This window comes from Hypanus sabinus, chromosome 18, assembly GCF_030144855.1.
Source record: "Hypanus sabinus isolate sHypSab1 chromosome 18, sHypSab1.hap1, whole genome shotgun sequence".
In the NCBI taxonomy this organism is placed as follows: Eukaryota; Metazoa; Chordata; class Chondrichthyes; order Myliobatiformes; family Dasyatidae; genus Hypanus; species Hypanus sabinus.
The window spans coordinates 38968890-38987798 of NC_082723.1; the positions used below are offsets into that span (position 1 = coordinate 38968890).

General features: G+C 40.8%; 1 protein-coding gene across 9 annotated transcripts in view; it reads right to left on the bottom strand.

The window, feature by feature from the left end:
- The window catches only part of sec16a (SEC16 homolog A, endoplasmic reticulum export factor), an 82302-nt gene that overhangs the window by 35390 nt on the left and 28003 nt on the right, over positions 1 to 18909 (bottom strand). For all 9 annotated transcript variants that reach the window (XM_059994214.1, XM_059994213.1, XM_059994212.1 and 6 more), the window contains 8 exons: positions 16160 to 16298; positions 14602 to 14794; positions 13940 to 14114; positions 13507 to 13649; positions 12218 to 12279; positions 8637 to 8775; positions 4800 to 5039; positions 4566 to 4663 (listed from right to left, as the gene is read on the bottom strand). In XM_059994214.1, the coding sequence (XP_059850197.1) occupies positions 4566 to 4663; positions 4800 to 5039; positions 8637 to 8775; positions 12218 to 12279; positions 13507 to 13649; positions 13940 to 14114; positions 14602 to 14794; positions 16160 to 16298 (1189 nt within the window). The remainder of the gene's footprint in view (positions 1 to 4565; positions 4664 to 4799; positions 5040 to 8636; positions 8776 to 12217; positions 12280 to 13506; positions 13650 to 13939; positions 14115 to 14601; positions 14795 to 16159; positions 16299 to 18909) is intronic.

The following is an 18909-nucleotide window of genomic DNA, read 5'->3' on the forward strand; positions in this document are numbered from 1 at the left end:
ATAATAAGAGATTTGAAAGTAGTGGGGCGAGGGGGAAATGTGAAATTATAGGAGAAGACCGGAACGGGTGGGATGAAGCTAAGAGCTGGAAAGGTGATTGGCGGAAGTGATACAGAGCTGGAGAAGGGAAAGGATCATGGGACGGGAGGCCTCAGGAGAAAGAGGTGGGGGGGAAGCACCAGAGAGAGATGGAGAGCAGGCAAACAACTAAATATGTCAGGGATGGGGTAAGAAATGGGGAGAAGCGGCATTAACAGAAGTTAGAGAAGTCAACTTTCATGCCATCAGGTTGGAGGCTACCAAGCCGGTAAATAAGGTGTTGTTCCTCTAAGCTGAGTTTGGATTCATTTTGATAGTAGAGGAGGCCATGGATAGACATATCAGAATGGGAATGGGACGTGGAATTAAAATGTGTGGCCACTGGGAGATCCTGCTTTCTCTGCCAGACCGAGAGTAGGTGTTCAGCAAAACGGACTCCCAGTCTGCGTTGGGTCTCACCAATAAATAAAAGGCCACACCGGGAGCACCGGACGCAGTATACCACACCAGCCGACTCACAGGTGAAGTGTCGCCTCACCTGGAAGGACTATCTGGGGTCCTGAATGGTGGTGAGGGAGGAAGTGTTTGGGCAGGTGTAACACTTGTTCTGCTTCTCACCAATATATTAAAGGCCAATGAGTGTACAGGTGTTCCCCGCTTTATGCCACTTCGCTTTTACAAAAGATCTATGTTAGCAATCAGTTTTTGCATTACAAAGAGGATTTTCGCTTTTAAAAAAATGTTTCTCATATAAATTAATGGTTCTTCGCTTTATGCCATTTCAGCTTAAAAAACATTTCATAGGAAGGCTCTACCTTTGTAAAGGGGACACACCTGTATTTACTCACTGAGACACCAAAGAAGCTCAAAATGAAAAGCCCAGATTCAGCACCAAGCCAATCCCATATGCCTTGCAGTCTTGCTTCTCTTATTACTGAATAAAACAATATTGGGGTGAAGAAGGCGACTTGAAGGCAAGTGAGAACAGCATGAACACAGGACAACTGCTGTGGGATAATTAGCAAAAACCTTAAGCTGCAGTGGTCAGCTTAAGCAGCTTATGATATTAAATGAATATTTTATATATTATTCTGGCTATTGCCCCTTCCTTTTCTAGTCCTAATAAAGGGTCTTGGCCCAAAACATTGTGTGTTTATTCCCTTCCATAGATGTTGCCTGATTTGTAGAATTCCTCCATAATTTGGTGTGTTGCTCAAGATATCCAGCATCTACAAAACCTCTTGTTTATATATCTTTTAACAGTTTTGAAATACAAAATGGTTCATTTTATCCCCATTGTAAAGTTTTACTTAATTTGTGCAGAGATGTCTTCATAGTCTTGTCATATTATAATTATTCGATCCACATACTAATATTGCCGCTGGCAAATGAATTTTTAAAGCGTGAAGCAGTTTCGTAATGGAAGCAATTTAGTCTACAGTCATAACAAAAGCATATAAAAATTACAACTATTACTTTTATAGCAAGAATAAAAATCAAGGAGCTAAAAATAATCAAGTTAGACAGCATCTATAAAGAAACAGAACTCGAGCTCCAAGTCAAAAGCCTTTCATCAAATCTATAATGAGGTGAAAAAAAGTGTATTTTATGTTGCAGACAGAGGGAAGGATGGTGAAAATAAAGGAATTTTTCTGATTATAGAGCAGGAACTAAACTTGTCCAGGTGACACGACGGTTCCAATTGTCATCTATCGCCAAGGGCCAATAGAGGAAAAATAAAACACATTGGAACTAAGAGATGCAGGGCCCAGCAGTTGCTGGAAATACCCAGATCCTCAGGCATTTGTGTAGAACTAAACCAAGATAATAGATGATTTTTCATTAGTACTGATCAGCTCTGATACAAAAAGGAAAGCCTGATCGTCTGAAACTCAGTCCTAATATGATGGGTTCAATTTTACAAGCTTACAATAGGTTTTGTTAGAACTATGGAGGAAGCTATATTACGGTACATCACACAGGGACTGGAATAAATAATTAACAAGCAACTGGAACCTCAGGTCGCTCTTGCAAAACAAACAGTGTTCTGCAAAGCAGATAACAAACACATACAACACATCACCAGCAACAAATGCAACATACTCAAATGGAATTGCTGCTTTGCCTGGAACTTCAGTTCACGTCACTGGATGATAGGAAGGGGATGTGGTAAAAGGGCAAGCATTGCATCTCTGGTGGCTGCACATGAGATGAGAAAGGGAGACAGGGCGATTGAAGGAAATGGAAAGGCAAACATGGGAGAAGGGATAGCCTCTTGAGAGCACTAAAAAGGAAATGAAGGGGTAAGAAGTAGACGGGGCAAGAATGCTGGCGATAATGAACCTGATTCTGAATTGTGCCCGGTAGTGGAATTTCACTGAAAGGTGGCAGAAATTATGGCGGATACTTCGTTGAATGTACAGACCAGTGGCAGGGGAATATTTATCCTTGCTGCGGCAAGAAAGTGAGGGTGTCAGAGGTGGAGGAGAGAGTATTGGGTCTACCATACACACCTCCTTGGGGATCTTGGAGAGTTGGAGAAGGAAGTGGATTTTACAGGATTGGGAGGTTAATTCTGGAGTATTTAGAGGGACTTTAAATCTAAGGATGGGGACACTGGCCTGATGTCCAGCAGTGGAGGGATAATCCAGAAGGAAGTGGAAGAATCTAAGAGACACTACTTGGCCTCTGCAAGGTCATGGTCAGTTTGTCATATGAAAACAATATTACCCTTTGCCAGTTTAACAACAATGTTGAGGTTGGTTCTTAGCGAGCAGAGTGCTGCAATTTCAGAGAGGTGTGGATTATAGTAAGCAATGGTGATGGGAAAAATTGAGACAAGAATGTCACATAAACAGTTAGCAATGAGAAGATCTAGAAGGCAAGGGACCAGAAGGGGCATATGCATCAGAAATTGTGGAGGCAAGTGAAAGGTCCACTTCTGGGATGAAGACTCCTACTCCAGGCAGCCAAACAGCTGAGCTCATCAAGATGGGGACATAAAGGATAAAGCCAAATATTCTGTTCAACTTGCTGAGTGGTCTTTTGATTTTCCCCCTCTAATTTGCTCTCATGAACTAGATCACAACAGAGCAATGTCACTTGGACAATTTTACTACATATCACACAGTTATATTATTCATGTTCTCTCCACTTTTCTCCATCTTTTAACATATTTTGGTATATTTCCATTTCTGGTGGATCATGGAACCTAAAACGTTAACTGTCTCTCACTGATATTGTCCAACCTGCTTACTATATCAAGCACGTTTTTAATCTCAGATTTCTAGCATCCGTAAAATTTTTCTTTAGTTTTGATTATGTGGGACAGTTATATCTGCATGGCCTATCCCAATTACTCACCCCACAAACAGTGATGGGTAACCAGAACACAAAATTTTACAATGAGGAACACCTGTCTCAAACTATTCCATTCACCCTGATACTTATTCAGTTTCTCATTCATAGTATTTGCCTGAACCACGCTCTTGTGGTAATGAGATTCAGATCAATTCTGGATAGAGACTTCCCCTTGCAAATCTTAATGTTTATGTTTTAATTGTGCCCTAATTATACGCTTCCCGTCCAAGAGAAAACATTGCTAGACTCCCTCTTTTAAACCCCTTCAGGGCCTCATTCAGGATAGCACCGCCTTCTCTTTGAAAGGTTTACCTATTCTTTTAGTAAATCTCTCAGCGCTAACATCAACCTTAAAATTGTGGATATAAATATTTTAGTGCAGGCTTACTGTGTTTGGTTAAGAAGACAGACTGTATCAGACGGCAGAGTAAGGCAGTGCTAATTATAAAATCTAACAAAGTATTGATCACTGGAAGTAAAAGCCATTGGCTTCACCTTGAGTTTCTAAATAAAGACTTTAGCAAAAATTACCAGATGCAGTTGCTTTAAATTCATATTAAAAAGTATTTTTAGCTTCCACATCCATGTGCAACAAAATATTGTAACCATAAAAAATTAATGGAGACATAAAAGGGAATGTAAAAATCTGTTTCTTGTTGAATGAACAAAGCTTTTGATTCTGTAAGGGATAAACTTTACTAAAAGCTCTATCTTGTTTTGGGTTGATAAAAATTTCCTTAGGCTTGTAAGTGATTTATATCTTAACAACAAGTGATCGAAAGAAGCCAATCCAATTGGTTAGGGGTGTGTGGGGGTGGGTGCTGTTAAACAAGGAGATCCACTGTATGCTGAACAAGGAGGGGTGTGGTTTTTACTCGATAATGAAGGCTTCTGTTATATCAATTTGACAGTTGCTGAGGTTACATTGGTAAATAATTCATGTGTGTAAATGCTTTGATGAGGTTTTGAGCAAAAATGTGTTTGGACATAAATGTTAAGACTACTTGTCTCATACCTTCTCCAGTGGTTTGGCGACGTCAAAACTGCAATACTGCACAGTTCCACAAATGTGGTCTGCACACATTTAATACAGTTTCTGCTTGGTAACTGTATTCATGCGTTAAACACAAATGGTAACTTTGGACATCGTTGAATAGAGACCCTACCTGGTCATGACCTTTGCGTGCGTCCGACTGTCCATTTTGCTGGCGAGTAACAGAGCATGACCCCACAGACCGTGCTTCATTGCAGATTCCAGAGCATCCTGCAAACACATCTCAGTTAACAAAGGCGACTCCCCGAAAGGGATATGCCATGCTGCCCAACCTCCCTACCTCGAACTCTTTCATTGGAACAGGCATCACCCAACAAGGACAGAAGATCTGAATCAGAAAATTTACCTTCTTTCGGCCAAAGAGCAGCAACTCCCTGAAGCGTTCCGTGTCCTTGCTGGTACACTCCACTGCATTGCTATCAAGGAAGCTGTCAGCAAGGAGAGATGCACAGGACTCATCCTCAGCACGTGGGACCAAGTCATTGTTGAAGTCAATCAGATTGGCTTCATTTGGTGATTTGCCAGGAAGCCAGACGGATTGGTGTTCCCTCAGCAGGAGCTCTGCAATGTCTGTACCAATAACTGTCTGTAATGCACATTGATGTCAATAAACCCTTTTGCTTACAAGTTTAATCCCATGCAAAAAACAATTATTATTAAGTTCTGATCCTCGAAGCACTCAACCAGCAAGCATCCAGCATTACCAACTCCCCAAGAGGATGAGGATAAATGGAAAACACAAAGTGTTTCTGCAGATGCTGAAAATCCAGAGTAACACACACAAAATACTGGAGGAACTCAGCAGATCAAGGAACATCTATGAAGAGGAATAAACAATCAACGTCTCAAGCCAAGGTCCTTCAAAAGAATCCGTAATGGAGGTTCTCGGCCTGAAATATTGACTGTTTACTCCTCTCCATAGCTGCTGCTGCCTGACGTGCTGAGTTCCATCAGCACTATGTGTGAGTTAAACTGGAGAAATGGAAATACATGTAAAGTTCTAAGTAAATTTATCAAAGTACATATGTCACCATATACAACCCAGACATTCATTTTCTTGCTGGCAATCATAGTAACAAAAAAAACAATCGAATCAATGAGAGACCACACCCAACAGGACAGACAACCAATGTGCAAAAAAAACTCTGTAAATACAACAAATTTTTAAAAAAGTAATAAATAGACAAACAATAAATAAAGATCATGGGACGAAGAGTCCTTGAAATTGAGTCTATAGATTTTGGAACAGTTCAGCGATGGGGTGAGTGAAGTTATCCCCTCCAGTTCAAGAGCCTCTAGTTGAGGAGCAGTAACTATTCCTCAGCCTGGTGGTGGAGGTCTTGAGGATCCTATACCTTCTCCCTGATGGCAGTAGCAAGGAGAGATCAAGGGAGATCCCTGAAGATGGATACTGACTTCCTATGACAACACTTTGTGTAGATATGATCAATGGTGGGTGGGGGGGTGAGGGAGGGAGGGAGCACCCATATCAACCAGTCTTTTCTATAGATTGTGGTGATGTTGTTGCCAATCCGAACCAACTGCGGTGTGTGTGAGGAAATCAAAGATCCAGTTGCACAAGGCAGTGAGGCCCAAGAGTTGAAGCTTATTGATTAGCTTTGAGGGGATGACTATCAAATACCAAGCTGTAGTCAAGGAAGAGCATCCTGACATAACGCATCTTCTCTGTCCGATGTTCCAGGATTGAGTGAAGAGCCAATGAAATGACATCTGCTGTTGACCTGTTGTGACGGTAGGCAAATTTGAGTGGATCAAAGTTGCTTCTCAGGTAGAAGTCGTTATGTTTCATGATCAGCCTCTCAAAGCACTTCATCATAGTGGATGTAAGTGCCACTGGATGATAGTCACCGAGTCAGGTTACCACAATTTCTTAGGCACCAGTGTAACCGAAGCCTGCTTGAAGCAGGTGGATACCTCAGACCGTCAGTGCTGTCTGAGCAGTGGATGGATGACTGGTTCTTCGCTTGCGAAGATTAGGAGGGAAGAAGGGTCGTCAAGTGTGACGGCACAATCGTTGGTGACCGTAGAGGCCAATTCTGGATCTGCAGACACTGAAGCAGTTGGGACACGAGAACTGCTGGGATGCCGGGATGTCTAAGCAGTAGTACTAATCTTTTGGTGCTGGCATGATTGACCAGATTCACACCATTCAACTATAGATGGGGCTTGATAGTTTAACAAGACTATTCTTCCAGATTGCCATTTCAAGGATCCAGACAATCTGACGTCATTCCCTCATCTTGTGACCTTGGCAAAGCACTTCTTTCAAATGCTCCTGGATCTTGGATTTCCTCACCTGCAGACACTAGTCAGTTCAGATTGGCAATAACATCTCATTCACGATCTTCATCAGCACAGGTACACCAGAAGGCTGTGTGCTTAGCCCCATTCTATGCCATTCACACTCATGACTGTGACTAAGCACAACTCCGATGGCATATTCATGTCTGCTGATGACACCACTGTCATAGGACGAATCAAAGGCGGTGATAAATCAGTACAAAGGAGGAAGACTGAAAATCTAGCTGAGTCATGTCATATAACGATTTCTTATTCAATGTCAGCAAGACCAAGGAGTTGATTATAGACTTCAGAAGGATGAAACCAGAGGTCCATGAGTCAGTACTCATCAGAGGATTAGAGTTGGAGGAAGTTAGCAACTTTAAATTCCTTAGTGTTATTACTTCAGAGGACCTGCCCTGGGCTCGACACTTAAGTGCAATTGCAAATAAAGAAAGGCGATGCTTCTGCTTCCTTAAGAGCTTGTGAAGATTTAGCATGACATCTAACTCTTTCAAACTTCTATAGATGTGAAGTAAAGAGTATATTGACATACAATATTGACATCACAGCCCATCACAGGTAAAGCCCTCCCAACCACTGAGCACATCAACATGAAACACTGTCACAGGAAACCAGCATCCATCATCAGGGACCTACCACACCCCCCACCACCACTACCCAGCATCTTTCTCTCTTTTGCCATCAGGAAAGTGGTACGGGAGTCTCTGGACTCACACAGGTTCAGAAACCGGTATTACCCCTCAACCATCAGGCTCCTGAACCAAAAGGAATAGCTTCACTCACCCCATCAATGAAATGTTTCCACAACCTAGGGATTCACTTTCAAGGACTCTTCATCTCTTGTTCTTGATATTTATTGCTTATTTATATTATTTCTTTTTGTACTTGCACAATTTGCTGTCTTCTGCACTCTGGGTGAATGTGCAAGTTGGGTGGTCTTTCACGAATTCTATTATTGTTGTTGTTGTTGTTGTTGTGTTGGCGTGGCCTAGTGGGCAAGGCATCAGACTAGTAACCTGAAGGTCACTGGTACGAGCCTCAGCTGAGGCAGCATGTTTGTGTCCTTGAGCAAGGCACTTAACAACACATTGCTCTGCAACGTCACTGGTGCCAAGCTGCTTGGGTCCTAGTGCCCTTCCCTTGGACAACATCGGTGGCGTGGAGAGGGGAAGGCCTGCAGCTTGGGGAACTGCCGGTCTCCCATACAACCCTGCCCAGGCCGACCCTGTCAAGACCGACGGATGCCACCACATTATTGTTGTTATTCTATTATGCCCACAAGAAAATGAATCAAGGTTGTATATGGTGATATACAAGTACTTTAATAATAAAAGTTACTTTGAAATCTCAAATAAGAGAAAATCTGCAGATGCCGGAAACCAGAGCAACATACACAAAGTGCTGGAGGAACTCAGCAGGCCAGGCAGCATCTATGGAAAAAAGTAGTCGACATTTCGGGCCAAGATGTCGACTGCACTTTTTTTTCCCCATAGATGCTGCCTGGCCTGCTGAGTTCCTCCAGCACTGTGTGTGTGTTACTTGGAAATCTGTTAAATTTAGTCTCAAGGAACACCCATCAACACCTGTAGATGTACTGTACGTAACAACAAAAAGACAATTCATTCTCATCCTTTGTTGTATAGCTTATGCATACTATCCTCATCCCTGTCTGCATTCCTTACACCCGCAAAATGAGACAAGTTTAAAAACCCAGTTTCGAGGATGTCATAGTAGAAGCTGTCTAATACAAAATGCTGAAATCAAACAATCACATATCAAGCAAAGCAATTAATACAAATAGAGCTAGGCAAAGGAGAGGGCATCAATTCTAGAAAACTCGCAAAATATGGAAACTCACCCCATTTTGTCTACATAGTAGGACAATCAGTTCCCATAACAAGTTGGCAGACTCCTTATCCAGAAGCTCTTCATTTCTTAGGCATTCTGTCGCCTTGCTCTGAGCAAAGTTGATAACATCAACTTTATGAGTCTCTTCCCTAAAGAAAAATCAGATCTCAACTTGAAAGTTCACAGAATGCTCAGCACAGTAATGACTTAATCAGGAGTTGTACAGGGAACCTGAGATGTGGATTACTTAACAATGGAAGCAAATCAACACGGGAAAAAGCTAACAGTCATAAATTTTTAGGGTGCACCTTAAAATGTACTGCAGAGATTTATACTACGTCCCAGCTTTCAATGGTGGATATGAAGGACTAAGATAAAGGAACAAAGACCATAAGACACAGAAGCAGATGCAGGCTACTTAGCCCATCAAGTCTGCTCCACCATTCAATCAAGGGCTGATCCAATTCTTCCAGTCATCCCCACTCCTCCACCTTCACCCCATACCCTTTGATGCCCTGGCTAATCAAGAACCTATCTATCTCTGCCTTAAATGCACCCAATGACTTGGCCTCCACAGCCACACATGGCAACAAATTCCACAGATTTACCACCCTCTGACTAAAGTAATCTCTCCACATCTCTGTTCTAAATGGACATCCTTCAATCCTGAAGCCGTGCCCTCTCGTTCTAGACTCCCTTACCATGGGAAATAACTTTGCCATATTTAATCTGTTCAGGCCTTTTAACATTTGGAATGTTTTTATGAGATCCTCCCCCATTCTCCTGAACTCCATGGAACACAGCCCAAGAGCTGCCAGATGTTCCTCATATGGTAACTCATTCCTGGAATCATTCACATGGTTATGTTAAAATGTCCCAATACCTCCCTTAATGGACAGTGGTAAATTCCTATAATCAGATCACAAGTAATAAAGCATTATTAAAAATTATGGGTGTGTTGTTATTCGTGAAGCAAGCCAAATATCGCTGCTCTGAAGGCACTCAGTATGAACAAAGGTGAAAGTCTGTATCAATAAAATAGGCCAAGAACATGATATTGCCTTAGCCAAATCGCACTTGGAGAACATTAATCATTTCCAGACACAAGCATCTCAGTATTAGTTAACAGGGGAAGGGGGTCCATAGTACAGGGCATTTCTGCTGCCCTTCTTGATTAGATCCTCAAAGTTTGGCCTTTTCTGGAATAATTTTTTTTTGTGTTCAGGAGGGCAATAAGAAGGGACTGTTGCATATTCTGGAGTTAGGGAATACACAAATACTACTTTCAACAGCAATCAGTCTTCACATCTGATTAAATTTAGACTGAATTTAAGAATACAGCTCAGAACAATGGTCTTTCTGGAGCTGCATTTTGTGGTTAATTGCAGACCAGGAAACACCCCCAGTAACCTGAGGCTACGCTCACATTAGACCGGATAATTTTGAAAACACCAGTTTCGCGTAAAAACAATAGGCGTCCACACCAATCGTTTTTGAAAATACCTCCGTCCATATTAAAACGGGTATTTGGGCTAATCTCCTCCTACTGGGCATGTGCAGGACATATCTACAGAAAACAAGGAACATGTTTGGTGTCAAACCTCGCCGTGAAAGTCTTGGAGCGTGTTTGTCCAGTTATAGACTAGAAAAACTTTAAAGGAAATTGCCAAACAACAGACAGCTGTTGGCTCTCGCACAGGAGAACTTAAAACAAAAAAAAAATCAAATACTGGAGTGTATGGAAGCAATCGACAGGGAGTTCACGGACAGTATTGGAAGCATTTCCTACGGCCATAGTTTCTTCACCGATGAAAGGGACAACAGCTACAACTAAATGCAATAAGGCTTGTTACTGGGCAGAAGTGAAATTTGCTGTTACCTCATTTGTTTGCCTTTACTTTTGCCATGTCTTTCTGTATTATTTTGCTGTATTTAACATGTGCAATAAAACGAGTTACTGGGCAAAAGTGATTTTATTTTTATCTGAGTAAAAGTGAAACTTACAATTTTCCTTTTTTGGCCTTAACGTTTTCACGTCTATGCAAAAACATAAGCTACTAATTAAAAATTACATTTTGGAAGTAGTAACAATTGCATCTATTGAATGCTTGCACAAGCAATACATTAATAAAGCACCTTGTTAAACGTATTAAACATGGCTGCATCAGTGTTATTTTGTATTTCCATACAAAGTTACATTAGGATTTAACACATCTATTGTCAGAAGTGCTTGCATAAATAGGTAAACCACCTTCATACAAGCAAAGACAGAAAACAGGGCAAACTGAGTATACTTATTTATTCACTAAGTTATGGGTCAAAGTATTTGGTGAGTACATTTCTAACTCTTCTGGCTTCAGTCTCATTGCCCTCTGTTCTGAAATTGTTAGGTTGTGTGAGGGATTGAAATTCTCTCTTACTGCAAAGCCGCAGTAACATTCTGCTCAGGGACAGTCTCCTGAAGCCATTGTTGTTGTGGTGTTGGAGGTTGCGTACAAGAAAACTAGGAAATGCTGCACTGCTGTCACCGTCTGTTCCGGCACGTCATGACACTGTTTTTAAAAAGCTTCATTTACCCCGTACACGCTACACTGGCCAATTGGCGTTTTCAGATTTAAACGCTCTGGAGAGCGTTTTAGAAAAGCTTTGTCTTTGGGGGAGGAAAACGCTCTTTCAGTGTGGACAGAGAGTCAAAACGAAGAGAAAAAGCTTCAGTTACAGATTATCCGGTCTAGTGTGGATATAGCCATACTATGTCTCCAAATGCATGAATGGATTAAACACCCCATTCACCTGAATGCAGCTCAAAGACAGCAGAGATTAACACTCATTTTGGGTGTGTTGGTGTGAAGATCTAGATGAATGAAAATAACGTGCAACTCAAAGGAAGAATTATGAATGCACTGTGATGCTAGAAATCATCCAGTTGTTACCTTTGTTCTTTTGTTTATTAATAATATATAAACAGACTAAAATGCTTGAGAGATAAAGAGCTGCTTACTAGGCCAAGTCAAGCTTATTTTATGTGCACAAATACAGCGAGTTACAGGTACAATGAAAAGCTCGCTTGCAGCAACATCACAGGCACTAAGGTATAGAAAATTGAACATCAACATAAATTATACAAGACAGTGAAGAAAAAGGCTGTGCAAAATGCATAAGATTAAATAGTTGAGAGCACTGGTATGAAATTACATAGGCCTCAAGTGGGCAAGGAAAGCAGGTTTAATTGTCATATGGATGTCAGGAGAACCTGTTGAGATTTAGGTGACAACCTAACATCTACTTGGGTTCTTTTACCAGATATTTGGCACCAGGTATATTACTGTTCCTTCACTGCCACTGGATCAAAATCCTGGATCGTTTCCCAAACAGCACGGGGGGGGGGAGGGTGGGTATACACATACCACACGGTTTGCAAAGTCTTATGAAGGGAGTCCACCACCACCATCTTCTCAAAGGGGCAATTAATTGCCGCCTCAGCCAGTACAGCCAATGCCCCTTGAATTTTCAAAAAAGTTTTGAACTATATTATATATTATTGTTCTTGTGTTTAGAATCTCTCTTCTGGTATGGAGTCAAAAGACTTACTTTGCTAATGGTCCTGGGAAGCTCCTCAACTCCTCTTGTTCAGGCATCTGCTGCAGTATTGTCTGGAAACAGAACAATACAAGTCAACTGCGTGCAAGATTTAATTTCTTTATTGAATATTAATTCAAGCATCTTATACCATCAAAATTTTGGATTCCCTCCTCCATGATTCTCCTCATTCAAGCTGGGCCAGAACAGTTCAGCCAGAAGTACTTCTAACAAAGCTGTGCTCTTCTGGGTTTTAATTTCAGAGGAAAAGCTGTCTCTCTGAGATTCAAAGATAAGACAAAGCTTTTACCCTTTTAGTGTGCTGAGAATTTCCAGCATTTACTTGAAATTGTTAACTCCTCATCAATGGGATTTAAATATTTATTTTCCAGTCAAAAATAGATTTGCTTTCTATAATGCCTGTGCACAGTATAAAATATTTAAAATAATAATAATAGTCTCCTGCCCACAATACGATTGGTGATGGATGGCCAACTCTTTCCCCAAACCTTTGCCAAAACTGAGCTAAAGCCAATAAACAGAGAGGTAAGGCAGAGGTTGGGCACGTCCTTCCCAGCTTCCCCTCCCACACCTAACATTGTTTGGCACTTGCCCAACTGTTCAAATCTACTATTTATAACACAGGTGAAAATTCAACAGCAGAAACCCGTGCCTTTATACGTGATGTCCAGGCTTCCGCATGATGATCATTAAAGACTTAATGCTGGAGAGATTCAGCAAAGCAAACAGTGTCTATGAAGAGGAAAATTTAATGCAGGTGGACAACCTTTCAACAGAAAAGGAAACAGAAAGCATGCTTTAAATTGCAGCAATATGTGAGGTGGGAGAACAAAGGGAATGTTAGTAATCAGAGGCAGATGAAGAATGACCAAGATGAAATGGCAGAGCGGACTTGATGGACCGAATGGCCTAATTCTGCTCCTATGTCTTATGGCCTCATGGAACAAAGTGACAGGTATATTGTCAGGGTTGTCTCAGGGGGTATTCCAGATAGGTCAGCTATGATTAACAGGGACTCATTTTTCTCCCTCTCCTCAGATACTGCATGATTTGCTGAGTATCTCCAGCATTTCGTTTCCAATTCAAACTTCTAGCATCAAATTTCTTTGCTTTTTAACTAGCTCGATGGTGCAGTATTAAGAGACATGCCAAATAGCTGGCTGACTCCGATAAAGATCAGAACAGAATGAAAAAAAATCAAGTCAAAGCAAAATATTGTTATGAACACTGGAAGAGGAATTATGATCCTTGTTGTGTATAATCTATACTCTTCACAGTACCTCCAGGCTATGTATTTCAACTAAAGCAGGCTGTCCTTCTGATGGGAGGTTGCCCAACACTTTCAGCAACTGTCCTCCAGGACCAAACCGGACACAAAGATGAGGAACTGTATACTTCTCTGGAGTCACAGGTCTTGGTGGAACTAGTCGAGGGAGAAGAAGTTTTAATGAGAAGGATTGCCTTTGACAAACAATGACTTATTTCTAGGTATCTCTATTTACAGCCTCTGATACCTTATATACTAGCCCAGGTATGCTATTAACTGCATACAATTAACAAGCTTTCTATAATTTTAAAATTCCCCTCCACCCCTCAATTTTATTTCATACCTTTATTCAGAGAGATGTCAGTTCAATATACCACACCCCTGCTTTCCAAGCTAGATTTTATGTCTGTACACACAGAGATCCATTAAAGAGCAGATGAACATACTTCTCTCCACAGGTTGCCATCCTGTTTCCGCTGGATATCCATACTGATAATCTGAGTAATTAGGCTGCACAGTGTTTTCCGAGTATTGTCCATATGTATAATCAGTAGCAAGGGTCGTCTGGCTTGGTTGTTCATATGGGACAGCCAATTCCTGTTGGCTCCTGTAAACCTGGCTCTACACAAGATGAAGTCCAATAGACAATTAGTCCATTTTGCACTCACACACAGAACTATTTACATACAATCCCACCATCAAGTCTACTGCTGAAAAATGTAAATGGAAACAGTCTGTGCAAACACCATGCTGTAAATCTATCAATGTGTCAGAAAGTCAAGATTACAGTGCAATTACAATCCTGGAATTATAATCAAAGTCACAATTCTTATTTTAAACTCCAAAATTACTATTTAACAAATGCACAAGAACTCCCAGAGGAATTAGTCACTTGTTCATGGTCAACCACAGCCTGCATCTGTCATCATCATGTATAAGGAAGAAAATAAAACAATATTGAGGACAAAACAAAATCAATACTTATATAACCATAAATAAAAATGAGCAGCATTGTTTGGAGCTATCACTTTCCCCAGTGAGATTTGAATTGGGCATGTCTCTCTACATGCCCACTCTGACCAGTATTCCCATGAATCACGCTACTCACCTGCTGAGACTGGGAGCTGAAGCTGCTACGGCGACTCCTCACACTGTGGGAGCTCAGACCACTGTGAGCGGACTGTTCACTGTGTGTACTGCGCCGGTCAAATTCATCAGGGTATGGATCTCGCCGGCTGCTTTCATCAAAACTGCTGTCATAGCGAGGGTCATACTGCCAGAGCTCCTCATACCCATTCCGCCTATTAAACAAAATCCACTGGAGTACTGTTTTACTTAAAGGGAGATAATCTTTATAGAAACACTCATCACTCGCACCTGGGTAACAACCGCGTTCCATTCTTACAGTCACCTATAAGTTAATTTTCTCTGCAAGTTGAAACATACACAAAAATCACTCAACATCGTAACCATGCCTCCATGTAGCAGCAATGAATGGCATCATAGCCTGATAAACAATTATTAAAAGTGGAAAGAGGTATATAAAGAGGAAACAATTGGTATTTTATGTACATCAGTTTTTAATTTAATATTATGAGCTCCATTTGTATGTAGGATGTTCAGAAGTCAGGGGTGTGTAACACAGTGAATGCCTGCGGAGGATTCACTCACTGGAAGAGCACAAGTATGATTTCTGATTGATATTCATCATGTAAGTTGGAAATGAACTAGATTCTGACTTGTACAGAGATTGCCACAGAAATAAAGTTCAACAGTTGAGACAGGAACAATGAACATCATCATTTAAATTTAGCTTTGCGGGAGAGGAAGTGGAATTGTCTACTCATAATGGTCCAGGCAGCGTTGGAGAGGCAGAAGTTACTGACAGCCAAAGAAATAGACAGGACTTTCATGCACCGCACATTGTCTAAATCTCTGTAGGCTGAGGATTACAGCAGCCAATGTTAAGATTAAGCATTTCACTGAGCATTTCACACTCTGAACCAAGATGCAGAAACACATCAGGAACAGACATCACAAAATTGCAAAATACATTTTAAGAGTTTTCCTTTGAAACAAGCTGCCCTCCCATTTTCACCACCATTCCTCAATGATGTTTCAAATATAGCCAAAAACAAAATGAGATAGGATAACCCCACCAGCACGTCCTTTCACTTTGTTAGATAACCTCTGACCCTTTGTTAGTATTAAGTTGTTAAATTGCAAACTGTCAGTGTTGTTTTTTTTCTGGCAGGATGATAAAAGGGAGAATAAAGACAGATTTCCCTGATCCTATTTGTGGAAATGCTTTATTGCAAAACTCTAATTTCAACATTATACCCTTTATTCTGTAATAGTCTATCAACTTTATTAATTCCTTAAACCATACTAAAAATCCCTGTTGGATAATCTCTTGGTCCTCCATACACAAAGGATCTAAACATCGAATCTTTTCAGTCCAAAAATCACACTGGTGAATCTGTGCAGCAGCCTTTCTAGTTCAATGATCTGCCATGACTAAAAGTTTCCTGGAGCTCATTCGCTCTCACACTCTCATTCCATACACTCAGTTGTATTAACATATCAAGGAACCATGGCTCCACTGAGGTACCTAAAAAAGGGAGAAGAGAGCAGAGAAACGCCTAAGTGTGGGAAATCTCATTCACCTGTCGCCATAAGGCTCCCGATAATAAGGATCCCGTGCTTGGTAAGGTCCATAGTACCAATACGGACGGTCGTAATCTCTATAGTCTCTGTATCGAGAATCATAGGCACCAAGGTCATACCTCTCCCATTGAGCTAGGTCTAACAACAAACAAAAATTAATTAAGCATACTTCAAGGTACGTTCTGAAGAAAAGTGCAAAGGAGAACGTGGGAATTATGTCAGCATCCTAGGATGCTTTACAAACACCAAATCACTTATTGTAGTGTAGTTACTATAAGGCTGCCAATCTACATAGTGCAATCTTTTACAAGAAGCAAAGTAGTAAGACTATAAGACATAGAAGCAGTGGCAAGATAATTTTTTTGTTTGTATTTGGTTATGATACACAAATAAGTATTCACCGCTCCCCCCTCCCCCAGAAGTTTTCATGTTTTATTGTTTTACAACATTGAATCACAATGGATTTAATTTATATTTTTTGGACACTGATCAACAGAAAAGACTCTAGTGTCAAAGTAAAAACAGATGTCTACAAATTGGTCTAAATTTATTACAATAATTAAACACAAAGTAATTGATTGTATAATTACTCACCCTAAAGTTAGTATTTAGTAGATGCACCTTTGGCAGCAATTACAGCCTTGAGTCTGTGTGGATAGGTCTCTATCATCTTTGCACATCTGGACACTGCAATTTTTCCTCATTCCTCTTTACAAAACCTCAAGCTCTGTGAGATTGCATGGGGATCGTGAGTGAACAGCCCTTTTCAAGTTCAGCCACAAATTCTCAATTGGATTGAGGTCTGGACTCTGACTTGGCACTCCAAGACAGTAATTTTGTTGTTTTTAAGCTGTTCCTGTGTAGCTTTGGCTTAATGCTTGGGGTTATTGTCTTACTGGAAAACAAACTTTCTCCTAAGTTGCAATTCTCTTGCAGACTGGATCAGGCTTTCCTCCATGATTTTCCTGCATTTTGCTACAAGTATTTTACCCGCAGCCTTCACAAGCCTTCCAGTGAAACGTCCCCACAGTATGATGTAGCCACCACCATGCTTCACAGTAGGGATGGTTTGTTTTTAATCATGTGTGGTTACACCAAACATTGCATTTAGCCTGTTGGCCAAAAAGCTCAAGTTTGGTTTCATCAGACCATAGAACCTTCTTCCTCTGACTTCAGAGTCTCCCATATGCTTTCTGGCATACTCTAGCCAAGATTTCATGTGTTTTTTTCCCCACAAGCTGCAAGTGGTGAAACACCCAGACAATGGTGGTTGTATGCACAGTCTCTCCCATCTCAGCCACTGAAGCCTGTAACTCCTCCAGAACTGTCATTGGTCTCTTGGTGGCCTCCCTCACTAGTCCATTTCTTGCATGGTTACTTAGTTTTTGAGGATGGCCTGCTCTAGCTGTGCCATAATCTTTCCATTTCTTGATGACTGACTTATCCGTACTCCAAGGGATATTCAGTGACTTGTATCCATCTCCTGACTTGGGCTTTTCAATAACTTTTTGCAGAGTTGCCTGGAGTGTTCTTTTGTCTTCACTGTGTAGTTTTTGCCAGGATACTACTCACCAGCATTTGGACCTCCCAGATACAGGTGTATTTTTACTACAGTCAATTACAACATCTTGACTGCACACAGGTGATCTCCATTTAACTAATTATGTGACTTCTAAACTCAATTGGCTCCACCAGTGATGATTTGGTATGTCATATTACTTATGCAATCAATTACTTTGTGTTTTATGTTTGGAATTAACTTAGATCACTTTGTAGAGATCTGTTTTCACTTTGACACGAAAGTCTTTTTCTGTTGATCAGTGTCAAAAAAAAAGCCAAATTGAATACTTCGGCAGGACTGGAGAAAAAAAAAATCGACTGTGATTCAATATTGTAAAACAATAAAACAAGAAAACTTCCAGAGGGGGTGAATACCTTTTATGGGCACTGTAAATAATGAACAGGATATCAGGAAAGCAACATCATAAGGAAGTAGCTACTGTTCTCTAGAATCAACAAGCAGCACAGTAGTCACTAGCTACAGGACATTTAGGAACATGTGTCAAAACCATGGCATTGTTGGATTAGAATACAGAGTTATTTTTTCTTGTACTTATCTTGTAGTTAACTTTCCCATGCTCGCTTGTATTATTAGATAATTATCTACATCTATAATTGTTCACTGAATTTTCCAGTAATTATGGCGCAGTTCCTTCTATATTTTTCCTTGACACTTTTTAGTTTTCTATAGCAGGAAAAAAAAAGTAAACTGAGGTATTTGGGACTTTATATGCACTACAGTTCCCTTGGAGACATTGGATCACATAGTGGGAGAGAGACTTCAGAAGAAACAAGCATGGGCAGCCAGGACATTCTCCACATCGCAGTTTTTGTGGAGACGATGGACTGTGCATAAGAAGGCACTTGGCAAAGGCCAATAAAAAGAGGCTAATTTTAAGCAGAGTGACCATTGTGGGAGCGGCCAGTGTTAGAGTAGTTAGTTCAGGCTTTGGCCCACAAAGGCCAAGAGGTAAAGTTTCTAGGTAGATTTTTTTAAATTAAAATTTTCCTTCTTTCTTATTGCGTAATTAGAGCAATGGAGATGCCAAACAGGACAGTGGAATACACTTCTTGTGGATCGTGGGAAGGTAGGGAGACCTCCAGTGTACCTGACTACTCTTGTAAGAATGCATCCAGCTGCAGCTTCTTTCAGACCCTGTTAAGGAACTAGAGCTGGAGCTGGATGAAC